This window comes from Alligator mississippiensis, chromosome 16 (assembly GCF_030867095.1).
Source record: "Alligator mississippiensis isolate rAllMis1 chromosome 16, rAllMis1, whole genome shotgun sequence".
In the NCBI taxonomy this organism is placed as follows: Eukaryota; Metazoa; Chordata; order Crocodylia; family Alligatoridae; genus Alligator; species Alligator mississippiensis.
In genome coordinates, this window is record NC_081839.1 from 11,940,272 (window position 1) to 11,966,527 (window position 26,256).

The 26,256-nt window shown below is 48.4% G+C and overlaps 1 protein-coding gene across 2 annotated transcripts in view; it reads right to left on the reverse strand.

Moving 5' to 3' along the window:
• The window catches only part of LOC102570306 (excitatory amino acid transporter 1), a 134,884-nt gene that overhangs the window by 16,454 nt on the left and 92,174 nt on the right, over positions 1–26,256 (reverse strand). For both annotated transcript variants that reach the window (XM_019491238.2, XM_006262132.4), the window contains exons 4-7: positions 17,893–18,030; positions 14,206–14,410; positions 11,585–11,627; positions 10,555–10,895 (exon numbers count right to left, since the gene is read on the reverse strand). In XM_019491238.2, coding sequence (XP_019346783.1) covers positions 10,555–10,895; positions 11,585–11,627; positions 14,206–14,410; positions 17,893–18,030 — 727 coding nt within the window. The remainder of the gene's footprint in view (positions 1–10,554; positions 10,896–11,584; positions 11,628–14,205; positions 14,411–17,892; positions 18,031–26,256) is intronic.

Genomic DNA, 26,256 nt, shown 5'->3' on the forward strand with positions numbered 1-26,256 from the left:
CACTGTGGGGAGCTCTGCCTGCCATGGGGGTGGGGCTGTGGGCAAATCCCCCTCCTCTACACGTCACAACCCTCCCCAGCCATCCTCCTCACACACTCACATCCCCCCACAAACCCCATAGCCACCCATACTCCACACATCCATATGCTCCTCCACCCTACATACCCACACACCCACAGCTACCACAAACCCCACACCCACATACCCATAAACTTATATCTAACCAACCCACATCCTTATACAATATACAAGACTAAGACTTAATTTTAAGTTATTGTGCAATCACCTCTGTGTACACTATACAAACGCATGTAAACCAGGACAAAAATATTTTTTGAAATCAAATTAATTAATGTTGTGAAAAGTGTTTAATTTTTAGAATATAATTTGGTATTTTTCTGGTTTTGAGATGGCAAACCCTTGCTGAAAGGAGTACTTCTGCAGGGGCAAGGAGAGAGACTTCCAGCAGCAAAGGTCAGGGGCTTGGGGTGGCATTTCCGGTCCCACAATGGTGACCAGGGGGCAGGGCACCTGTCAAGGAGCAGGGCTACCCTTGTGGCCCTTGAGGGTTTGCCAAAACTTGGTAAGCAGCCTTGCATCCCTGCACTAATGGGAACTGGCTGGACTGCATGCAGTAGCTGCCCCAGCCAGACTACACTGCATGTGGCACCCACCCCAGCAGCTCTGGGACCCATGCTACATGCTTTGCCTCTAAGTGCCACATGTACTGTGATTGTTGGACTGGCTGGAGTGGGCACAGTGTGCAACACCCATTTCAGACACTCTGCGATCCACGCTGCATGTCATGCATGATCCAGATGAGGTATGCCAGAGGAGGGGGAAGGAGTTTGTATGCTCAACACAGCCTGTGGACCAGTCCTGTGCCATGGGCATGTGCCATGCCACATGTGGGTCTGATCAGACCCTTGGGCAGCACCAGGGGCTGGATGGCAGGGCTCCATGGGCCATATCTGGCCTGCATGCCATGTTGTTGACACTTATCATCTAACCTATTAGCAAAAATACAGTCAGCCCTGACACAACACAACATAACATCCAAATCTGCCTATAGCAGGGTGCTTGATGCTCCTGCTATTTTAAGAGAAGGCAGGCTGCCTGAGAAGCAGCCTGCAGGTATCCTAGGGGGCAATTAGGAATCATAGATTCATAGATGTTAGGGTTGGAGGGGACCTCAATAGATCATCGAGTCTGACCCCCTGCATAGGTTCATTTGGAATCATATGGGCTACAGGAGCTGGGCTATCAGGATATCAGCTCAGAGATGGAGCTGGGCAGGCAATCTAGCCCTGAGAGCCATGGAAAGAAGAATTCCTGGGCAGCAGGGCCAGGGTTCAGGAGGGGCTGAAGGCCAAGAAAAGGCCACAGACAGAGACTGGTGGAGCTGGAGAGCCCATGGGTCTTAACTGGTCTAGGAGTGGGGTCAGGGTCTAAGGAGAATTGCCAAAGGCAAGGCCAGAGACTGAGGGGGCCAGTGCGCCCATAGTCCAAAGAGGAGCTGGTGTAAGGACAAACAGATCCAGGAACCCATAGCCTGTAGGGGGGGGTTATGATTTAATTAGTGTGTGTGACATCTATGACTCATGGGCGTGGGTACTGGGAAGGACAGAGCCCAAGTAATTACCCTTAAGGTGCAGAGTGGAGACACCTGAGGTCAGGAGTGTGAGATCAGGGCTTGGGAAACCCTGGAACAGCCTCCCATTTTCTAAAATCATAACAACATCAAGGCATGGCAGGAAAGGAGAAAGGAAGATTGCCCAGGGACAGTAAAAGAAAGTGAAGCTGATAAGGGCTAAAGGGGCTACAGGGTCATCACAGCCACCCCTGGAGCAAGACACTGTTATACTGCCACAAGTAACGCGGGGGACCATGTGGCCAACATCCTTCTGCTCGCAAAAGTTATCACAACACACTTAAGAGACCCAAGGAAGAGGATCAGGCCCCCTGCTACAAAAGAAGGCAGAAACCCCCACAGTCCATACCAATCTGACCATGAGGTAGAATTCCTTCCTGACCCTGAATACGACAGCTGGTCTGACCCTGAGTAGAAGCATAAGACTCTCTTACCAGGAACCTCTGGGCTTCAGTTCCAGCAGGAGCACTGGCACACCCCAGTTAAAATCCCCAGCCTTGGCTGCAGCCAACATCTGATACCTCTGGGAAAGCTTAAAAGAAGTGGGGGGGACAGGGAGGGGAAGGGGGCAGAATGGGGAGCAGAATTTCCTCTCAGCCCCATGCAGCAACCAACAAAGCACAGAAGCATGGGAAATACTGATGCAGACATAGTTATGCCTAGAGCATCCCTGACCATTGGCTGTTTAACGTCTTTGTGAACACCTCCAGTGATGGAGTCCACAGCCTCCCTAGGCAATCTATTTCTCTGCCTCACTGTTCTAGTAGTGCAAAAGTTGTCCTACTTTGCTGAAACTCCAAGCCATAGATCCACATCCTACTCTCTGCAGCAAGAGAGAAAGGTGTTCTGCCTTCTTTTTATGGCAGTCCTTCACATATTTGAAGACTGTTATCATGCCCCCTCTTACGTACCTTTTCCATAAGCTGAACATGCCTAGTCCTTCAGTCTTTTCTCATATGACTTGCCTTCCAAGCCCTTAATCATCTTTGTTGCCCACCTCTGGACTCTCCCTAACTTCTTCATGTCCTTTTTAAAATGTAGAGCCCAGAACTGCACACAGTATTCCAGTTGAAGCCTAAGCAGTGCTGGGTAGAGAGGCACTATCACCTCTAGTGTCTTGTACCTAATGCTTCTGTTAATGCATCGCAAAACCGTATTTGTCTTCAGTGCAGCTTCAACATGCCACAGACTCGCACTGAGTCTGTGATGCACCAATACTCCCACATCCTTCTCCATAGTTCTGCCAGCTATCCAGCCATTTTGTATTTGTATTTTTTATTATTTTTCCTGAGATGCAGTGCCTTGCATTTGTTAGCATTGAACTTCATCCTGTTGGCTCTAGCCCAGCTTTCCAGTCTGTTTAGATCGTTCTGAATTGTGCTCCTGTCCTCCAGTGTGTTCGCAATCCTTCCCAGTTTTATCATCTACAAATTTGCTTTCTCTTCCAGCAACCGGATAATTAATAAACACACTGAACACCACTGGGACCAGGACTAACTCCTGTGGGACTCCATTTGCAACCTCCTGCTAGTCTGTCATTATTCCATTTATGATTATCCTTTGCTTGTGGCTACTGAGCCATTTGTCTGTCTACCTTGTAGTAGTTTTGTCTAGCCCGTATTTCTCTAATTTACGAGGAGGTCATGAGGGATTTTGTCAAAAGCTTTGCTGAGGTCCACATACACTAGATCCGCTTTGTTCCCTTCATCCACACAGGTAGTTATTTTGCCAAAGAAGGAGATCAAGTTTGTTGGGCATGTTTGATTTTTAGTAAATCTATGCTGGTTGTTTGCAATCAGTCATTTCCCACAGATGTTTGAAAACATAGTTCTTTATGATATGCTCTAGTAACTTCCTTAGTATCACGGTGAGGCTAACTGGTTGCTCTTCCTTTTTTTAACGGGCACTATGTTGACCCTTTACCAGTTCTCTGGTACCTCACCTGACTCCCATGAATTCATAAATATTATTGCCAAGGGCTCAGAGATCTCCTCTGCCAACTCTTTCAGTAATCTAGGATGAAATTCATCAGGCCCTCCTAACTTGAATTCATTCAGATCCATCAAAAGATCTTTATTTCTTTTGTTATCTCATCCCTCAGCTTGTCCCCCTCTTTATCCAAATGGACTTTATTAGGTGTCTGGTTACAGCTTAATTTTTTGTGAGAACTGAAGTAAAATAGCTGTTGAGTAGCTCTGTGTTCTTTGCATCTTCTTTTAAGAGTTCTCCCTGGTTAGTTAACAGTGGAGCCACAGCTTCCTTGATCTTTTTTTTTCTGGCCAGTCTACTTGTAAAACCTCTCCTTATTATCTTTAACTTCCCCCATGTAATGTAGACTGCTTCCACATGGTGCACCCTGGAGACTGCCAAATAGTCTACAACTTGATGCTGCCAAACCGTCCTTTGGACCTCACAGCCAATGATCGTGAAGATAAATGAACATCAACAGATTGTCAGAGTTTTCAGATCCATAACATCAGGACCTCACTGTGCATCTGCCAACTCAATATTGAGGGGATAAGCAGAGTCAAAAATAAATAAATTGCTAATTTATTAGACAACATGCTTAGCAATAGATGGTTCCAGATTTATTCTGATAACATTAAGAGTAGATCACATCAATTGAACAATGGATTCCTGCAAGGATCAGTCCTTCTACCTCTGCTGTTTTAATTTTTATATTCATGACCTCCCAGGCACCTCCTTAAGGAAATTCATATATGTTGATAATGCAGCCCTGGTTACACAACAGTCTTGTTTCTCTAGAGCAGAAATAATACTCACATCTGATCTAAATACTTTAGATACCTTCCTTACACAATGACATCTGTGCCCAAGCCCTGGGCAAATAGAAATGTCTACATTTCACTTGAACAATAAACAAGATAATTATCAACCCATTATTGCTTTCGGAAACCAGCTCCTATGTTATAACAGTACTCCTAAATATTTAAGGAATCATCCTAGATGGGAGGCTGTCCTTTAAAACAATCACTTAATTATAACAGCAGCTAAGTTACAAACTTGTAATACTTTGCTCCAGAAACTCACTGGGACTTCTTGGGGAGCTGATATTGATGCACAGAGAACAACAGCTTTAGTGCTGGTCTGCTCTTTGGTGGAATACTGTGCCCCAATCTGATTAAACAGTGCTCATACAGATAAGGTTGACATACAACTCAACCAAACAATGCGAATCATTATAGAAACAAACCAATCCAGCCCTCTTCAATGGTTCCCTATTCTTAGTAACATGCATCCTCCCTCATTAAAAAGAAAAAATGCCTTAACTAAGTTATGGACTAAAATAAAAAATAACCCATAGCTGCCTATATGCAAACGTTTCTTAAACCCTCCAGGTCTGAGATTAAAATCTAGACATCCCGCTTGGAGAACAGCAATTCGACTTAACTTGAGCAAGACTCATTTAACATCCAAGATGCCTGGACACAAGAGTGGTCCAATTCACCCCTAAATACAGAAATCATTATTACAAATCTCACCATTAGACCATCTGGCTTTGATCTCCCTAGACATCTTTAGTCTTCTCTAAACTGAATCAGGACAAGACACAGAAGATGTGGATTTCTGTTGCACTGATGGGGCTGGACTAGCTCACAGAACTGCAACTGTGGTGCCCCATTTCAAACTTTGAACTGCATCACCGCTGAATGCCTTCTCCATGCATTTAATAGAAATCTACTGGATTTGCACAATACCACACCTGAGGCAATCAGCTGGCTGCAAAATTTGGACATAAAATTGTGAATATGTTTTTCCTTGTTCTGTAATCATTGCATCATACGCTTAAAAACAAAAACAATCAAAAAACAACCCCCAACTTTCCCCGTCAAGTGAAGTCTCATTTTTACCTTTGTCTTCTGACTTTTTGTCCCTGGAAGTTCTTGTTATTTCCTGGTATGTCTCCTGGTGATGTGCCTGTCCTTCCATTGCCTGTATACCTTCCCTCTGCTTTTGAGGTATGCTAGATGCTCCACATGGGTCTCTTTCCATTCTCCTTATGTTTCCATCATGTCAGAATAGCTTCTCACTGAGCTTTCAGTACTGTGCCCTTTACAAGTTCCCAGCACTCCTGCACACCTTTTTCCTTCAGTTTGTCTTCCCATGGCATCATGACTGTGAACTTCTTGAGTTGGTTGAAATCCACCTTTTTGAAATCTAGCGTCTTAGCTTTGCTGATCTCATGTTCCCTCCATCTCAGGTTCTTGAATTCTATCATATCATGATCACTTCTTCCCAAGTTTTCTAGCACCTTCACATTCTCCACCAGTTGGTCCCTACTGGTCAGGACAAGATCCAAGATAGAAGACCCCATAGCTGTATTTTCCACCTTCTGAAATAGAAAGCTGTTCACACAGGGTAGCAACGGTCTTGGCATTTTGAACGGGCTATATTGTTCTTCCACCAGATATTCAGAAAATAGAAATCTTCCATATGTACCATCTCATAACTTTTGGATAACTTTGAAACCTCTTTGAAGAGTGCCTCATCCACCTCCTCTTCCTGACTTGGTGGCCTACAATAAATCCCTATCAATATATTTACTGTACCTTTCACCTTTTGTCTTCATTCAAATATATTCTGGTCTATTATCTTGTTCCTCCTGAACTAGGGAACAAGTATATGTGTTTTTGACATAAGAGATGATGCCACCACCTTTTCTCCCAACCTTGTTTCCAGAACAGAATGCAGCCCTTAATATTGATGTTCTAGTCATCAGAGCTTTCCCAGCAAGTCTCTGTGATACCAATCAGATCATAGCTTTTCCACAGGCTCTGACTTCCAGCTCATCTTGTTTGTTCCCCAGGCTTCTCACATTTGCACACATATATTAGACGTATTTTGCATTTCACCCTACTTGTTTCTCTTTTGCATCACTCGCTGCTGTCCTGTGGCTCTCTGACCCTTTCCTGCAGTTGAACTGTTTCTTCAGGACCTTTCTCCTATGAATTGTTTTCTCTGTGGCTGGAGGGTTTTGTTCACCATCCCTCGTGGAACCTAGTTTAAAGCCCTCCTTACTAGGTTGGCCAGATGACTCCCAAAGATGCTCCAGGCAGACAACACACCTCCTGTGACCCCATATTGGTGCTTCTGTTCCTTGCAGAAGGGAGTGACTAACCAACCCCACTCTCCTCTTCCTTTTTGATGTAGTGACCTTAGCGCCACCATCTCTGGCACCCTGTATTTCCTGCTCTCTAGACTGCTGAGTCCTTTGGATCTTGCCTGTTGATGTCCTCACTTCTGCCTTTCCCTCAACTGCTCTACTGCAGAGTGTTTGAAAGTAGTTGCTGAGTACAATCTGTTTTTATTGAATTCTGGGGACACTTTCTTCTAGTAGTCACATGTTGCCACTTCTCTTTTCCCTTTGGTCTCTCCACTATCAGCCACACATAACTCCTGCCCATATAATCTTCCTTTTTCTTGATTAAAATGCAGCATGGATATCTGCTTCTAACCTTTCAATTTTTTCCTCCAAGGCAGACACCAGCTCACACTTGACCCTCTGGGAGGAACATGAACATGGCGCATGCAGGTCACGACTGCTGATCCAGTTTCCATTTATGCCTCCTTTGCTCTCTGGAGGACGCCTCGGCTATAAAAAACAAAAGCAAAGAAAAGAGAAGAAAAAAAACGCACATGCTTGCTCATGCATGCATACACACACATGCAAACAGAGTCTCCTGCTCCTTCCTACCATGAACTCCCAGGCAAACTCCCTCTCTGCTGCGCTCTCTGTGTTTGCAAGGAGCTGCCTTTAAAAGGCTGCCTAGCCTAGCTTCACTCCTCGATAAGCGAAACCAGCCGCACTTGAAGTAGATAACTCGCACAGAGCTGGGAATGAAAATCCTGAAAGCTGTCACTCCAGGGGAAAAACAAAACAAAAAGCAAGACACAAATCAAACACCCAAAAACCACTAACTAGATGCCCAGGGTCACCAGCATCCAGAAAAGTCTCCTCAAGGCAGTCCTACCAGTGAGCTGCTTCTCTTACAGCAGCCCCCAGGCAAACTTTCTCTCTGTTTGCTGCTTCTCCATTCCTTCATGGGAACAGAGGGATCTACAGACAGCAGGAATAAGTCTGATGCTGAATGCCAGCCTTAAAGATGTAAAAAGACATTCCATTCCACCTGGAAGAAAACCTTTTGTTCCAGGATTCAACAGAGTACAAGCCTGTCTGAAAGTGTTAATACTTTTTCCTGGGACAATGCTGTGTAGTCTGTAAACCAATCTCTGCTTATTCAAGTTAACTGACATCTATTCCAGAGACAAGCCTATCAGAGGGCAAGGATGCAATTTGGAAAGGCTATGTGTGTAAAGGGCTATCCCACTCTCCTTTACTCTTGGTTTTGATTTGGATTAGTCCTTAGATTTCTAAACAATGAAGCTGTCAGCAGGTGTAGAGAGGTGACTTTACCTTAACATATTCAGTAGTGAGACTGATACTGAAATACGTTTAAGCATTTCCACAAGGAGAAAATACCAGATTAAAACTGACTACTTAATATGGACAAGAATGACTAGCTTGAAGACAAACCTAGACAAACTCAAATTAGAAGTGGGGATCTTTTCTTTTTTTTTTTTTTTTAAATTGGGGTCTTGATTAACCATTGGAACAAATGACCAATGGAACGAGAGAACTTTGTTTCATTTGATGTCTTCAAATCAAGGCTTATGTGTCTTGATGAAAGTTTTCTTAATCTAATGCAAGTTATTGGGCTCTAAGCAGATGTTACTGGATGAAGCATAATAGCCTGTGATACACAGTGCGTATTATCACCCCCTCTCCCTTGGGTATATAATATCTTGACTAATGCATGCAGAGTCCTGAAGAATGACTGAAACACTCCTCAAAAGGGCAAGACTTCAGGATTCTGGCTCACATAAAGGGGCCAGGGAGATGGGCTCAGACCATCCTGGAGAAGATATACCTCCAGATCCTGGATCACAGAAGGAGTCCATGTCTTCTCAAAGGTTGAGGTTTGCTTCTTCTCATTCCACTCTTTGTATGAGGTACATCATCTTGTAGCCCTGTCTGTCACTCCAAGCAACGGTGCTGTGGATAGCAGACACTCCTTCTCACTATCTAGCTCATCCATTATAGGAGGAAAAAGGGAGGAAGAAGCACTGTGGCTTCAAGTGGGAGGGGATCATGTAGGACTCATTGGTCCCCTTCCCCTAATTCCTCCCCGCCATCCACTCCCATGTCACTCTTCCTAGCTACCACCCTTCCATCTCACTGCACTGAATCCCCATCTCTCCTTGCTCCCCCAAATCTACCACCAAATCCTCTCACCCCTTTTAATCCTCATTTGACAACCATCCTTATTTAAGCCTTTCCTATTACTTCTTTTCCTCCCTGCACCTTTGCAACCCACACTCTCCACACTCACTACACTCTTCCCCCAGAACTATAAGAAACTCTAAGGAGCAGCTAATTTTAATAGGAATGAGTAGTAGGAACCCTTGGACTAAATGACCCAGTTGCTTGCTTTTCTTTGATCCCATTAAGTCCAACGTTTTGGAATATGTAACTATATTATCCTAAATGCTTTCTAGTCTCTCTCTTTAAACAACTGTTATTTGTTTATAATACTTCAAAAGTAAGATCTAAATCTGTACGTGGATTTTAGAGCATTTGAAAATAACACTCAAGCCAGAGACTTCAGTCTCAAGAACAAAATGTCCAAAAGTGCTTTGCAGGATACAGACAGAAGAATAAGAAACATGCACAACAGACAGTCAAGAGTTGCTTTCAAACTTTCAGAACATAGGTCAAATTCACGGTCAAGGACTACAGTATGTAACTTTGAGTTATCCAGTTACTATGAAACAAGACTGCCTAAAAGTTACTTAGTTTCAGTTCTTGGTGGCAGGAGTGCAGCCCACCTTATCCCCACACAGCTCTTGTGCACTCTGGGAGCTGTAGTCCAGTGCTTTTTAACCAGTGTGCTGCAAATTGCTCCCTCGTATGCCACAAGAATTTTGGAATAATGAAAAGAAAGTTCTCCAGACTCCTACCGATAATCAATAAGCTGTGTTGATGCGATATTCACAGAAAACTTGCGCATGTGTTGGCTGTGGGGGAGAGAAAGAACCAGCCGAGAAGAAAGAAATTCATGCACTGCGCATGTGTTGGCTTTGAGGGATGCACAATTTGCGAGCCTCTGAACAGCTGCGCTGCAGAATTTTACCACGGTAATGAACTACAATGAGTTTATGAGTGTGGGGAAGGGGAATGCCTTAATAGGTGTGCCACAGAAAAATTGTATTAATCTAAGTGTGCCTTGGGCTGGAAAAGGTTGGGAAACACTGCTGTAGTCCACAGGGCCATGCAACGCAGCAGCCAGACTCGGCTTCTTGGGAGCCCCTGCGGCGGCGGCGGTTCCTTTAGGCTGCCACTGCCAGTGTCTCCACTGCTGCATCTGGCCCCGATTCCCAGGCACCCCAGACCATCTACCCTGCACCTTCAGCTACAGGCACCGGACAGAGCGGGCAGGCAGGTGGGCAGGGTCTCTCTCCATGGATACTAGCCCAGGACACCTGCAGGTAGGACATGTTCAGTTGGGTGAATGTGATGGGGCCACAGGCAGACAGGGAGCGGTATCCAGGAGCAGGGCAGGTGGGACTGAGGCCAGGATCATGGGAAGTGACAACTTGGGGTGGGGTCTGGGGCAGAGCCATGATCCACTCCCCACATGTCCCTGCAACATAAATATGACATCAGGGATAACAGGGAAATAAAACTGAAGCAACTGAGAGAGGAACGTTTTCTCTCCACGTAATGTAACATTCTAGAATTTGGCTGTTCATGTTTATAGCTAATTAATGCCTCATCAGAACAATGGGACATGGGCCTGCAGGCCCCCCACTTCGCTTCTCACCAGATGATAATGGCCACCAGCTTCATGATGGCTTCATTGAGGCAGTTGAAGAACTCCTGCAGGGCCCGTCCCTTCTGTTTCATGCCGCCGATTACTAAACCAAAACACACAGAGAATACGACCAGTCCCAGCGCGTTCACCCCATTTGCTGAGCCAGGGACAGGAATGATCTCCTCAAAGGTCAGCACCTCCTGGATGCTCCCGAGTGCATGTGTGACATTCTCCAGGATGCCAGTGACATTCTCAGGCACAGAGATCTGAGTGGTGGTGGCATCTGCTGTGGCGGTGCTGTTGTGGAGGACGGTTCTGGTGACGACCCTGGTGTTGTACTGGGTCTTGTACTGAAACGATACATATTATTAGCTGCAACATAAATCTGGACATCTCCATAGCTCCTCCCGATTAAACCCCAAAAAAGCAGTCCCCTGAACTCATTTATTTGAATGGGCTCAGCTTACCAAACAATACAGTTCATTCTGTATGAGAAGTTCAACTCTGCATGGGATTGTATCCTCTTTTAGTGGCCTAGTCAAGTGACCCTAGAAGTATGCTATTTATACTGGCAATGGAGTCAACCCTGAAGCTCAACTCAAGGTGCCTGACAGTATACTGTGGACCATTTATAGTACTCCCACAATTACAGACACTGAAAAGTTGCAAAGCAGCTCTGAAGAATTCCCTTTATTTGCAGGCAGTGAAGATCTGACATCTATGGCACCATACTGCTTCCACTTAGGCCCCTGGAGAGATGCAAGCTGCAGGCAGGAAAAGGACTGCCCAAAGCAATCCTTGATTTGGCAGGTCTGAGTTGTCTACAGACAAGTTGGAAAGGTTGTCTGCAGGTTACTCTGTTTTAAACAAGCATCTACAGTAGCCTCCAAAGCAGACTCTGGGAAGTACAAAGGTGGCAATGAAACCACCCTTGTTCTTGGGCCTCCAAAGAGGCAACTCAGACAGCCTGTTCTGCATAGGCATAAAGAATAAGAATGCTGGGCAGGAGAAAGCAAGCCAGGCAAACTGGCATCCATACCTGTTTGAAGCAGGCTTCCACTAGATTAGGTGGGAACATATTCCTGCAGCAGACAAAGCAAAAGAGAGTTATGATCCTATTTGGCTTGAAATCAGGTTAGCAGGCTTATTGCCTAACAGTCATAGTATTAAATGCTGCCTCCCTTCAGGACACTTAGGCTTACTCAAAAGCCAGATCAATCTGCTGTGGCACAGAAGTCTCTTCCTTCCTGAGTGAATTACCTAAAAGAAAACAGTGATGTCCTGATCTTAGACCATCTATACACTAAAAATGCTGCAGGATCAGAGTTCCTCCCCCAGTCTCATGAGCCATGAATGATCATTCCCTGGTTAGAGATCTCTGTTCTTGCTTTTACTCCAATATACCCAGCACAAGTACCAATTATGTTGGAGGGCCAAACTGTGTCTCCTTCTTGGAGGGTCCTAGATGCAGCATATTAGTAGGAGACAAAGGCTACAGGATCTGGTAGCCAGTGCTCTGTCACTGAGCCCTGCTCTTACAAAGACTGTACTTCCCCACTGATTCAAAGTATACCCCATGGTCCAGAGACATAAGAAATAGAAGGCACTGACATACATAACACTCAGAGTGGGTTAAATGTGGTTTAAATCTGAAGCAGACAGACATGCAAGCCTGTTACATCAGTTTAAAGCTACCTAGAATGATTCAAAAGTGTACCTGCAAAACTCAGTATTATTTTGAACTGGTTCACTGTGAACTGGTTTAGTGTCATGTCTGGACCCCAAGTGTTCCTGGTTAGTCCTTCAGGCATCTCACACTCCTTCTCTTCACTCCCCACCCCTGGCTTTGGTACAAAGGCAAAATTCTATTGTCCTCCCCTCCCCTCTTTTTTTCCCCGTTTTTTGGCACTTTGTATCAATAAGCCACCTTGCACTATTTCCTCAATTAAAAAAAAAAAAAAAAAAGTGTCTTCACTCCCTACTCAACTGCAGCCCCTAATCATGCCTCCCTGGTTCCTGAAAACCCAAAGGCCTGGATCCAAGCACTTCCCCTCCAAGTCAGATAAGGACACTGCAGACTTTGGCCAACTGCAGGCTAATGAATTTTATTTAACTCGTATGTTTTAAAAGAGAAGGGAAAGCAGAAAAGTGAAAACGCCCCCAGCCATAGGTCACCCAGCCCCTTGAGCCACCAAAGCATGGGTGTGAGCACTCCTACCCTCTGGTGTACTGAATTGTGAACTGGTTCTGGTCATTGATATTTTGGAACAGTTTAATTGTTATGTGTGTCCACATCCAGAAATGGGCTATCAGATCAGTGAGAGGCCAGGGCTGCTGCCACTGTGCAGCTCCCAGCCTTTTTTTTGATGAGACAAATGTGTCTTCATCATTTCGCTAAAGAGATTGTGGCAAGCTTTGCTGGCAAGCTCTGGCAGATAGAGGAATAACTTGAAAGGAGGCTCAATGCCATTTGCATTGCATTTGCTACTCCTGTAATCTGGCAGGCAGCTCAGGGGCCCCCCGCACCCCTAGGAGGGTTGCAGGGCTCTGGCAACTTCTCCCAGAGGTGCCAGGGTCCCACAGTCTGCCTGCCAGATCACAGGAGGCTGCTCCTGCCACCTGGGACAGTGCTGGGTGCAGCCCGCACCCAGTGCCAGGAAGATTGGTGCTGCTGCTGGCCCCACCTGGCACCAGCAGTCATCCAGCAGGCAGACTGGCGGCTCACTCGCAACCCCAGGAGGGCTGTGGGGGCTGTGCCGGGCTGCTCCTGGGGGTGCGGGCTTCCGATCTGCCTGCCAGATGACAGGAGGCTGGTTCTGCCGCCTGGGGCCAGTAGCAGCCAGGGCCATCCCTGGAGGGGGAGGAAATCAGGGCGACCACCCCAGACCCCGCGCTTTGGGGGGCCCCGCGGTGCCAGGTGCACCAGAGCCAGTGGCGGCAGGATAGCGAGCAGCCGGATGTGAAGCCGGTTGTGGCACAGAGGCACCACAGCCCCCAAAGTGCGGGGCCCGGTGCGGTTGCCCCAATTCACCCCCCTCTAGGGACGGCCCTGGCTGCTGTTGGCCCCAGGTGGCAGAACCAGCCTCCTGTGATCCGGCAGGCAGATCAGGGGCCCGCACCCCTGGTAGCAGTCTGGCATAGCCCCCGCAGCCCTCCCAGGGGTGCGGGCGGGCCCCTGATCTTGCCAGCTGGGACCAGCACTGAAGCCAAGTAAGCCTGGCTTGGAAACTTGACATGTTTTGAAACATTTTGAGTGCCCTTGTTTCATTTCAAAACTGTTTCAAAGGCCTTTGTTTCATTTCGATTTCACTGTTTTGAGCTCAAAATGCATCAAAACAGATTTGAAATGAAACACCGGGCAAAATTTTGCACAGCCCTATTAAGCACCTGCAGTGCTGGGCTTCTTCCTGCAGTACTTGTGGGGCTCTAGCACCATGGATCTTGCCCAGGTGCTTGGCTGCCACTGGGGAGCCTTCATAAGGTCCCTTATCAAGGCTGTGGGATGGATGACCCAGCTCTATGAGTTGGATTCAGTCCACAGGATGTATGTTTGACACCCCTGTTTTACAGCTACAGAATGAATATTCAGAATGGTTTTCAGGCAGGAAGGTCAGCTTATCACAAGGCATGCTCTTACCCCAAACCAGCTTGTACTCTTACCTTACCAGGTCCATGAAGGCATCAGTTGTTTGCACCTGCTCAATTTTGCCCTCCCGATGGAGTTTGTCCTTGCTTCCTTTGCCTGGATGGATGATGATCACCATAAGTATGCCAATGAAGACTGCTATGATGGTGGTCACCATGTAGTATATTACAGCCCGCATTCCCATTTTCCCTGAAGCTTTACCATCCAGTGAGGCCATACCTGGGATATGAAAAACAAGGCAAGAGTGTCTAGTTTGTTAAACTGCACATGGGGAGTATGGGGGAGCTGGAAGCAGACTCTGAGGAGTGAAGAAGAATGTGGCGTGCAAGAGGCAGATGTTGAGATATGAAGGGGGATGTGAAATGGGGGAGAAGGCTTATGTAGTACAGGCATCCAGGAAGGAGAAGGAGGCTGAGGAGGAATCAGGGAGATGGTTTACATGAGAGGCAGACTAGAAAGGAATGTGAGAGACTGGGAGACAGATTTTGTGGGACGTAAGGGAATGTGAGGTGCGAGAGGCAACTTTGGAGATACAGAAAGATATAGGAGCATAACAATGGTTAAAAACTGCAAATTCTCTGATAAAAAATCCCAAATTCATTCTTTAAAATGCCCCCAAATCCATGTTCTTGCACAATTAAAACAAAAGACAGACAGACAGACAGACAGATAGATATCTGAGAGACAGAGAGAGAGATCAGTTGGGCAATGTTTTTATTGATATATGTACAATTTTAAAGCAATTTGGAAGCCTACCAGTGTCTCTATCATCATAATAAAGACAATTCTAACTATCTATATGCTTTGATGTTTGCTTTTGGCTTTCTTATCATAGAAAAATTAGAGCTCCCCCTGACCCCTTCACTAACCCGGGTGTGGGAACCCACAGCTCCTGCCAGCAGGTCTCATTCTGTCTGGCAGCTGGGAACATTGGGTATGTGATGTGGGGATGTGAATTTTCTGGGAAGAGGTGTGGGTGGATGTGGGTGTGGTGTGGGGTGTGTAGGTGGTGTTGGGCTTGCAAAAGAGGGGTGAGGGGGTGTGTGGGTGGGTGCAGGGGTGGTGTGGGGTTTGCAGGATGGGGGTGGTGTGGGGTATGTGGGGGGAGCTGCCACCCCCTGCAGTGCCAACCAGGCTGTGCTGGTAGCAGTGCTTCCGGACCCGTGGTCTGTGCAGGGAGAACGGGCCCAGTCCGCTAGTGCGCCTTGGGACAGGACCAGGATGTGGGGCTCCGGGATGCACGGCTGCCATCCAAAATCATGCGCTAGCTGGGCAGGCCAGGCCGTGTCACATTGGGTCTGTTCTCCATAAGGGTCAGGTGGCAATGTGCCATGGCCTGCTGTAGGCACAGCTGTTAGGCCATGCATTGACGCTGACCCCTCATGGAGAACGGGCCCAATGCAACCCGGCCTGGCCCGGCCAGGTAGCGTGCACCTTTGGATAGGAGCTTCGTGCCCTGGAGCCCTACGTCCTGGTCCTGTCCCAAGCCATGCTAGCGGGCTGGGCTGGGTCAGTTCGGGTCAGGTCCAGCTGGGCCTGTTCTCCCTGCACAGACTGCGGGTGTGGCAGTGCTGCCACCGGCATGGCCTGGCTGATGCCGCAGGGGGAGGGGGGCGGGCATGTGGCGGTCCCCCCACAAACCCCACATTCCCCAACATACCCCCATCACACATCCCACATCCCCCCCACAGACATCACACAGGTCCCTCACCCCAGTCCCTGCTTACCTGGGACAGCTCCCAGGGCTGGGTGCTGCTGCAGCCTTGCCCTGCTTCTGTTTACCCCACATGAGAAGGGTGTGTGCTGGAGCAAACTCCTGCAGCTGGGAGTCCCCTCAGGTGAGGGGCTCTCAGCTGTGGGGTGCCCCATTCAATCCTGGGGGCTGAGGGATCATGGCTACCATGATCCCCCAGCTCTGGGGGCAGAGATGACCCAAGCAGGGTGCAGGGCCTGGGCCAAATCACCCCAGGGCAAATTGCTCCAATTTGCCCCCCTAAGGATGGCCCTGTCTGGGGGTTTCACGCACCTCTGGGGCAGCCATGCCCCCTGGTTGCTAGGACCCATGCCTGGCTGGGCATGGTGCACCCCTGTGGCTGGGAGCCTGTCAGCTGATGAGGCTTCCAGCTGCAGGGTCTCCCTGCTTCAGATGCAAATTAAAGCATGACAACAACCAGCTATAAAGTTAGGACACATTTTTGAGGTAGCTGGTCTCATAGTAATTGTGTAATTAACCAGTTAATTGTGCCATACCTGTGATGTGTAAAGCGGACTGAAATGGCAGTTTTCTAGCCACATGTCTGTTTTTTGGCCTCCCTCAGCGCTATAGATGCATAAGTGAGCATGCTTAGATCAAATATGCTCAGTCAGTTAGACATTGGCTGTGCATATATGCAGCTGAATACACAAATACATGAATGTAAGTCTGGAGAAGGGGAAGGGAGGAGAAGGGTCTTGCCATGTTTTAGCTCAGAGAGCTGAGTGGTTAGGGCACTTGTGGCTACACATTGCACATATTTAAGTCTAAGTCTGGGAAAAAGAAAATTGCCCCATGTTTTGGTGTAAATAGCTGAGTAGTAAAGGCACTTACCCAGGAAATGGGAAACTCAGGTTCTAGACCGTTAGTCAGAGTGGAGCTGAGCCTGTATTACTCTGATATTCCAATACAATGCTCCAATCATTACACTGTGGGTTAAACGATAGCCAGGCTTAATCTGAAATGCCTCTTTGCAAGACAGCAATCAAGAGAGGGAGGTACGTGGAACCTAGAGAAAGGTTACAGACTAAAGAATAAGTGGCTTATTAAAATGGAGGATGCCACAGAGATGAAAAGACCCTGGATTCTAGTCTGGGTACTTGCTTCCAGTAAGACAGAAACTTTCACATTCTCCTGCTTTCTAGCCACGTTACCCAATGACTATTCAACAAAAGATGCAGTGGCTTGGCTTTAAAAGGAGTGCTGGAGGGTAGCTTGATACAGCCTGACCTGTTTACCACACTCAGACATTCGAGTGCCATACTCAGAAATTAGCAAGATGCAGGTTCAAACCCCCTTGGGTTGGAGGGGAAGAGGGAGGGTTCTAGAAGCTTAGTCTTCCACTTCCTTGGTAAGTGCCCTTCCTACTCAGCTATTTAAGCTACATTATGAGAGCCCCTACCCTCCTTCAGTGTTTAACAGCTGTTAGTGATGGGTTTCTTGCTGGCTATGTCTTTGGGACATATATGAATACACAGTGAGCATGTGCAAGTAACTGCACATGTACCCAGCCAGTGTGCAGCCTCCTGCATATGCTCAGCATGTGTGCACGTGCTTACATGTCTATAGTGGCGGTAACTGAATTGCAACCTGTGTGTAGGTGCCAGAACTATCGCTTATGTGACTAGAAAGCTGACATTCAGACACACAAAGGGAAATAGAATTCTACACTGTTTGAATGCTGGAGTCGGCAGTACAGTACCATGATTCTTCTTTTTTACCCTTCACAGAAAGGTATAAGCCTTCCTGCTCTCCCCCGCCCAACATCAAGCCAACCAGGGACACAGAAGGATGTTCCTGCATGCTTCAACTTGGGCTTATCAATGCGAGTCAAACAAATACCAGCACTAGCATCTGAGCGCTATAATGACATTCTAGGCAATGTTGGCATCTGCTTGCACAGCATATTAACCATGGCATGATTTGTGCAGATGGAAAGATTCCTCACCCGTGACCAGGCTGGAGACAATGAGGGGAAGAACCAGCATTTGGAGCATCCGCATCAACAACTCTCCAGGGAAGGAAAAATACTTGATTTGGCGATAGGTCAGCTTGTAGGGTCGGAGAGCAAAGGCCAGAATGATCCCTGACAAAAAAAGGGACAAAAAAGGAAATATGAAAAGAATCTGTCTTCTAAAGCTAGTGCATCTTGCCTGTTGACAACAGTCATGCCAAGAAGGCCCTTCAACACTGCTCAATCCCATGCAATATGTATAGTGTCAGTGGTGGGGCCTCCCTAAAATCTTCTGCCGCCTTGTTCAATGCTGACAAATGCAAGCTGCTACACTTTGGGAATAATAATCAATAGGGATCTACATAAATCATGGAGGAAGTTTGAGGCACAGCAGCGCCTTTAATTTCACTCCTTTCACAGTGCACCCCCCCTTTCCCCCACCACTAAATGGCTGAGAGGCAATTAATGCTAAGGTTTTGTCTCTTGGCCACTCAGAGGTGGGAGGAGGGGCATGTGGTGAAAAGAGCAAGATTAAAGGTGCCACTGCACTGTGAACTTCTGCCACAATTTAGGTAGGTCCCTAGTAATCAAAAACCCTGCTACAAGATGGGTGACAATTAGCTGGATGGCAGTAGGCCTGTACAAAGTGGCTAGTATTCACTTTGGATTTGGATTCAGCCAATTCGGGGGCCAGTGATTCGATCTGGTGATTCAAATCACTGTCCTGAATCGATTTGGCTGAATCTGATTTGGAGAGTTGGCTGCTGCCAAATCAGTTGAATCTCACAGGCCCCATCCCCCATCTGCTCTCAATGGCTGCCCGCCACCCCCCAGCTCCCAGCTCTTTGAAAAAAAAAAAGCCCCAAGTCACCAGCTCTTGCCAGGCTGGGGAGGGGGGGGAAGCGATCCCCTCTGCCCCCCACTACCCCATGCCACATGGGGGGCTCTGCCACGAGCCCTGCTGACCCCCCCACTCTCCCAGCCCCCCCTGCCCACCCCAGCTCCCACCCTTTAAACACAAAACAAAACAGAAAAAGCCCTGACTCGCTATCTCCTGCCTGGTGAGGGTTGATCCCCGCTGCCCCACACTGCCCCAAGACTGCTGCAAAAGCTGGTGAGTCCAGAGGGTTTTGTTTGGTTTTTTTCCTTAAAGGGCCCAGAGCTGAGGCAGGCGAGGCAGCCATGGGGGGGCTGGGAGGGGGGTGTGGGGGCTCGTGACAGATCCCTCCCATGCAGCGTGGGGCAGTGGGGGCAAGCAGGGATCACCCCCCTGCCAGGCAGCAGCTGCTGGGTAGGGGCTTTTTTTTAAAGGGCCGGGAGCTGGGGTGGGCAGGGCAGCCATGGGGTGGGGCTGGGGGAGCAGGCAGAGGATAGGGCCTGCCGGGGGTCCCCCCATCCAACCCTCCTCCCCCACCCCCTACTTACCAGCTCTGAGTCCGGGTCCAGCTCCTTGCTGCAGTGGGTGGGGACTGCCCGAATCACTGAAGCTCTCCAAATCTTTTCCAAATTGATTCAGAGAGCTTCAAAACAATTCGAACCTTTTAATTGGTCCCCTGATTTGATTTGGATTTGAAGATTCGGCCACTGAATTGGGCTGAATCTCCTCTGAATCGAATCAGCACCCAAAGCTTCGCACAGCCCTAGGTGGCAGCAGTATGGAGAGCGTTTTAGGAGACTTGGTGGATCATAGACTTGATACGAGCCTATAGTGTGACACAGCTGTAGAAAAGGCAAATGTGGTTTTGGGGTACATCTATAGAAGCAAAAGGTGCAAGAAAAGGAGGTTCTACTGCCTCTTAACTTGGCACTGGTTAGGCCTTATCTAGAGTATTGCAGGATGTTTTGGGCTCCACACTTTGAAAAAAGACATAGAGACATTACAGAGGGTCCAGAGGCAGGCAACCAATATGATAAAGAGCTTGAAAGTTGAAAAAAAATGTTCAGCTTGCAGAAAAAATGATTAAGAGAAGATATAAGATCATAAGAAAGTAGGGCCAAAGGGACTTCACATGTTCATCTAGTGCAACCCTCTACTCAAGACAGGATCATCCCAGACTAGGCCATCCCACCCAGGTGTCTGTCTAACCTGTTCTTGAAAACTTCCAAGAGTGGAGATTCCACAGTTTCTCTAGGTAGCCTGTTCCAATTGCTGACCACTCTCATAGTCAGAAAGTATTTCCTAAACTACAGCCTAAGTTGTCCCTGCTGAAGCTTAAGGCCATTTCTCCTAATCCTATCCCCTGCAGCCACAGAGAAAAGTCCATCTCCATCCTCTCTGTAATTGCCCTTCAGGTATTTGAAGACTGTTATCAAATCCACTAAATCTTCTCTTTGCCAGACCAAATAATCCTTGCTCTTTCAGCTTTTCCTCATATATCCTGTCTCCCAGGCCCTTAATCATTTTTGTTGCCCTTCACTGGACTCTTTCCAATCTGTTGGCATCCTTCTTGAAGTGCAGGGCTCAAAACTGACACAGTAGTCCAGGGGAGGCCTCATCAATCCTGAATAGAGTGGAAGAATCACTTCCCTCAATGTGCAAGTGATACATCTGTTAATACAACTCAGAGCGCATCCATATATGCAAATAATTCAGGAGCAGTTTATTCTCAAGTAAACTACTCAAGAGTAAGTTCTCCCGGGCACTAGTCTACACATGCAAGGATGCAGGATCAGATTTGCTGCTCTTAGCAGCAGATTGCTCCTACTCCCTGCAGCAGGCCCTTTCAACAGCCAGCTAGGCTAGGGTTACCATATGTTCGGGTTTTCCCGGACATGACCTCTTTTTTGGTCCCCTGTGCTGTGTCTGGGAGGGTTTTTAAAATAAGAGCAAAATGTCCAGGTTTTTTGCTGTTCCTCTGCCCTCCTGGGCCAGTTGCTTTCAGCTGGGAGCAGCAGGCAAGGTGATTGGCTACTGGGGGTCACATGCCTCTAACAGCCATTCACCTTGCGGGAGAGCAAAGGAACAGCAAAAACCAGACAGGGGGAGGGAGGAAGGGAGGGGCAGAGTGAGAAAGCAATGCAAGAGCTGCTTGAGCAGCAGGGCTGGGAGGCAGGGGGCTGTGGGTGGAGAGTGAGGGGCACCGGCAGAGTTTAGGGGGGTAGGGCCACAGATTGGGGTGAGAGGCACTGCCTGAGCTCCAGGGGGGCTGCAGGTCAGGGGTGAGGGGAACCAGCAAGGTTAGGGGGAGGAGGCTGCAGGTCAGGAGTGAGGGGCACTGGCAGGTCTGGGAGGGGTGCAGGGGTCTGCGAGTCTGGAGTGAGGGGCACTGGAAGGGGGGCAGGGTCTGCAAGTTGGGAGTGAGGTGCACTGCCAGGGCTGGGTAAGGGGCAGGGGGCTGCGGATTAGGAGTGAGGGGCACAGGGGATGGGATGGGTGACTGCAGATTGGGTGTGCAGGGCACTGGCAGCACCAGGGGGTGCGGGTTGGGAGTGAGGGGCACCAGCAAGGGGTGGGGGGCAGGGTACTGCTGTTTGGGAATAAGGAGCACTTGTAGTGCTGGGGTCAGTGGGTCTGGAGCGAGGGGCAGCAGTAGGGCTGTGGGGGGTGGCTTGTCAGTGAGGGGCAACAGAATGGGCAGGGGTAGAGCACCGGCATGTCACTGCCCCCCCCCGGCCCATCATATTCCTGCCCCCACCCCGCACTCTCTGTGACAGGTGTCCTCTTTTTTGGATCTGAAAATATGGTAACCCTAAACTAGGGTCCCCCTGGGTGTTAGCCCAGGGACCAGGAGATAGCTGTCTCCTAACAGGGGCTGGGACATTGCTCCCTGACCCAGGAGCTGCCTGCTGCAAAGGCAAGCTCTGTTACCAGAACCTGGGCAAGGACAATGTCCCTCTGCCCTGGCAGCAGGGAGTTCCCAGCCCCCACTCCGCAACTGCAGGATTGAGGCTGGAAAATAAAGATATCCTAGCCTGGGCCCAGTGACCACAGGACTTGGGCTGGGAGATGAGGATCTCCCAGTGCCAGCCCCACAACTGTGGGGCTAGGGCTGGGAGATAAGGATATCCCACCTCTGGCCCCGCGATCACGGAGCAGGGGCTGGAAGCTCCCTGCTGCCGAGCAGGGGGACAGTGTCCCAGCCTGGGCTCCAGTGGTGGAGCCCGCCCTGGCAACAGGCAGCTCCCTGGGGCAAAAAGCAATCTCCCGCCCCTTGCTGCTTGGAAGCACATTTGCTCTGGGTCACACATCTATACATGTGCTACTGCACAGTTACTAATCACAAGTCAATTTGCTACTTGCATTTTCAGGTAGCAAGTTTACTTGCGATTAGAGCTAATTATTGTACAATAAGCATCTGCACATGTAGATGCTGACACTTAAAGCATCTTGTGTATATGTCCCCAGTATGATGTTGGCCTTTTTTGTAACAAGAGCACATTGCTAGCTCAAATTCAGTTTATGGTCAACTGTAACCCCCAGGGCCTTCTCTGAAGTACTGCAGCCTAGCCAGTTATTCCCCAGTCTCCTTTTGTATATGCAATTATTCTAAGTACAGGATTTTGCAACTGTCCTTGTTGAATCTCATTTGATTCATTGTAGACTGTTTTTTTCCCTGAAGTGTTTGCAATTCCACCCTACCTGGAGTCATCCACAAATCTGTGAAGCATGAACTCAATTCCTTTGTCCAAATCATTAATGAAGATATTAAACAATACCTGACCCAGGAAAAAGCAGTCATCATGTACCTGAAGGGCTGTCAAAAAAAGAGTGAGAACACCTTTTCTCTCTTGCTGCAGAGAGCAGGACATGGACCAATGGCTTGAAGTTTCAGGACAGTAGGTATGGATTGGCTATCAGGAAAAACTTCACTGTAACAGTAAGGAAAACACTGCCCAGGGAAATTGTGGAATCTCTATCACTGGAGGTATTCAAGAATAGACTAGGTAACCATTGGTCAGGGATGATCTGGGAGTAGCTACACCTGAAGTGCTCTGTAAAGAGCAACAGTTGGACGATCTAGAGCCCGGCTCCCCTACTTGCCGTGGCTTGCTGGGAGATAATGAGAAGACCTCTGTAGCCTAAAGCAGATGTACACTGGAGATGACCATACTCAGTGGGAGGAGGATGAAACAAACCTCTTTAGCTAGCTTAGTTAGGAAGGAAGTTAATGGAACTCTTCTCTGTACACTCCCTTTCTTAAAAAACAATTCCTAAGTAGGAAAAAAAATGTATCGGGGACTGAGAATAGCTTTCCCTAGAATTCGCAGGACCACTTCTTATTATACTAGATACCACTTATGTAAACGATAAGGGTACCTACACACATGCCTGATGCTTGCTCCAACGCGTGCTACTTAGCACATGTTGGAGCAGACTTGATTAACCGAGTCTGCTGGCATCCTGTGTATTCACCATCCCTGTGCTTGAAAATGGTAATGAGGGTGCTTTAACTAAAGCTTGTTGAATGAACTGTAGCTAAAGTGCCCCCCACTGCCATTTTGAAGCAAGAGATGCTAAATACATGAGATGCTGTGAGCGCTTTTATTATAGGAGCTCCCAAGAGCCACTTTAATTAAAGTGCCCACCTCCCACCCCACCCCAGAGCATGTGTAAAGATGCCCTAAGACAGGGGTTGTCAAATGGGGTTCCACGTCCAGCTGCCAGAGGTACTTTGATTGAAAAAGGTTGAAAACCCCTGCTCTAAGATACGACTTTGCTAAACAGAAGCCTGATTATGGAAATGCATTAGCCAGCCAGAGCTCAATAAGAAAGTTGCAGGGATGGTATTGCTCTTTAAACCTTCCACTGCACTCCTACATTACAGCCATGCAGCTCCTAATGCAAGAATTTCAACTTCAGGAGCAACAACTATGATAACCTAGTCTGACAGCCTATGTCAAACAAACCAGAAATTTGATCCCATGGTTCCTGTATTGACATAGTCCAGTAGCTGAGCTGGAGCAGATCTTTTAGATAGAAAAGTTCACTCTTGATTTAGAGGCTCCAGGTGATGGGCATTGATTATAAAGCTCTCAGAGTGTCTGCTCAAAGATGCTGTGGTAACGAAAAGATTTCTTATTGCTTTCACGAATCCAACTTCTGGAGCTGGCTGTGTGACAGCAATTTAAGTATCTACCAGACTAACGTGCCTCTATGAGTGTCAGCATTCAGAGGCACAGTCAGCCTGGCAGATACTTGGGGCTTTGTTACACCTTACACTGTGAGCCATACAAATGCTGATGGGTATTAGTGCTAGCATGAGTTTGGAACAGTCACACTTCATGCCAGCAGGTGCCTGAAGGACTGAAAGGTAACCCCCCCTCTCATTCCAGGCTCCCCCAGTTTCCCTTCAACTCTGGGACTCCACCCTGCCTCTCAGGATGTCACACAATCAAACAGGGGCGACACATAGGGGGTACACGTGGGTGCACATGCACCTCCTGTGCGTGGCGGCGCATGCCTTGTAAAAAGGCACCACTGACGCTGTCAGCAGCACCTGTGGGCAGTTGTTGCTTGCCACTCCGCTGCTGGTCCACGATTGCCCCTGGCCACTGCTACCGGCGGTGCCTGCGGGTGGTTGCCGACTGCTGGTCGGTGCTTGCCACCCCCCCCACCTCCCCGGCTGCTGACAGTGCTGGTGGCATTTGCAGGAGCTGCCCACTCACCGCTGCTGGGCTCCCGCTACCACTGGCACAGCTGTGCCCCCCCACCCGCCGGGGGCACGCGCTGTTCATGGAATCAAAGAAAATTAGGGTTGGCAGGGGCCTCAGGAGGCCATTTAGTCCAGTAGTCCTCAACCTTTTTTGTACCAGGACCAATCTGTAAACACCAATGGCCAGTCTCAACTCAGTGCCCCTCACTCCCAACCCACTGCCCCCTGTCCCCAGGTCCCAGCCCCATAGTGTGTGGGGCAGGAAGTGGGTGTATGGGGCACAGTGGGGTTTGCGTGGGGCAAAGGGGGCCCCAAGCAGCCCCTTGAAGGCTGGAACTCTGCCAGTCTGTGAGGGAAAAGTCATGGTTTCCCACGTTTTTCTCCTTTAAAGGAGAATCCATTTTTAAAGTTTGCTCACTACCCTTTCATATATTTTTGCAACCCACTTTTGGGTCGTGACCCACGGGTTGAAAAATGCTGATATAGTCCAACCGCCTGTTCAGAACAGGACCATCTTTCCAACTAGATCATTCCAGCCAGGGATTTGTCAAGCAAGGCCTTAAAAACCACCAAGGATAGAAATTCCACCACCTCTCTAGGTAATCCATTCCAGCGCTTCCTTACCCTCCTAGTAAGAGAGTTTTTCCCTAATATCCAACCTAAACTTCCCTTGCTGCAACCTGAGACCAATGATCCTTGTTCTGTCATTGGCCACCACTGAGAACGGTCCAGCTCCATCCTCTTTGGAACCCCCCTTTCACGCAGCTGAAGGCTGCTATCAAATCCCCCCATCTCCTCTTTTGTAAACTAAATAAGCCCAGTTCCCCCAGCCTCTCCTCAGAAGTCATGTGTTCCAATCCCCTAACCATTTTCCACTTACCTTGCCTCCCCCTGCCCCTGAAGCATTATTTACTTATGGCTGCTAAGCTATCTCTCCCAGGGAATTAGGCAGGAAAGGGTTCATCTGCCTGGCTGCTGCTGTTGCCAGGGTGCTACTTGCCTGGCCCAGAGAGCAGCAATGGTGTCAGCTGGATGGGCAGGTTAACATTTCCCTGCCTGCGCCATGGGACAGACAGCACAGGTAGGCGGAGGGGGGGGAGCAACAGGGAGGAGGAGAAGGCAAGTGGGGGCAGGGATCTGGGGTGAATAGGGTGGGGGGAGGGGGGAGCAGTGGGCCTGACCTGGGCCAGTAGGTGGGCGGGTGGGGTGTTTACACCAAGGCAGTGGTTTTCAAACATTTTTCATTTGCAGACTCCTAAAAATTTGGAATGAAGGTGTGGACCCATTTGAATTGTAAGTGTAGGTATTCACATACTTTTCATTGGTCACAGTTATCTTTTGCGGACTCCTTAGTCATAGTCAGTAGACCCCCAGAGGTCAGCGGACCACAGGTTGAAAACCACTGCACTTAAGTGGAGCCTAGCCCGGCTGCATCTTAGTGCAACAGGAGCTCGGTAGAAGGGATCAGAGAGAATCATCTCCTGGAGGGACATCACTTTGAGCTACATGATAATGAGTGCTGAAAACCAGATGCTAATGTGCAGACCAGTTTCAGCTGCTAATGTGCAGACAGTCTAGGGGTTCAGAGCTCCAGGAGCCACCCAAAATTACCATGTAACAAGGCCCTTAAACTGTGCTTAAATTAAAACCATAGTACTGCAGAGGCAATGTCCCGTTAAAAACAGACATCTGCTTTGTCCTGGGTCTGATGATCTCCAGCTTTGATTCACATCAAAAGGAAGGCAGGGGGAGAGGAGAGAGGGGA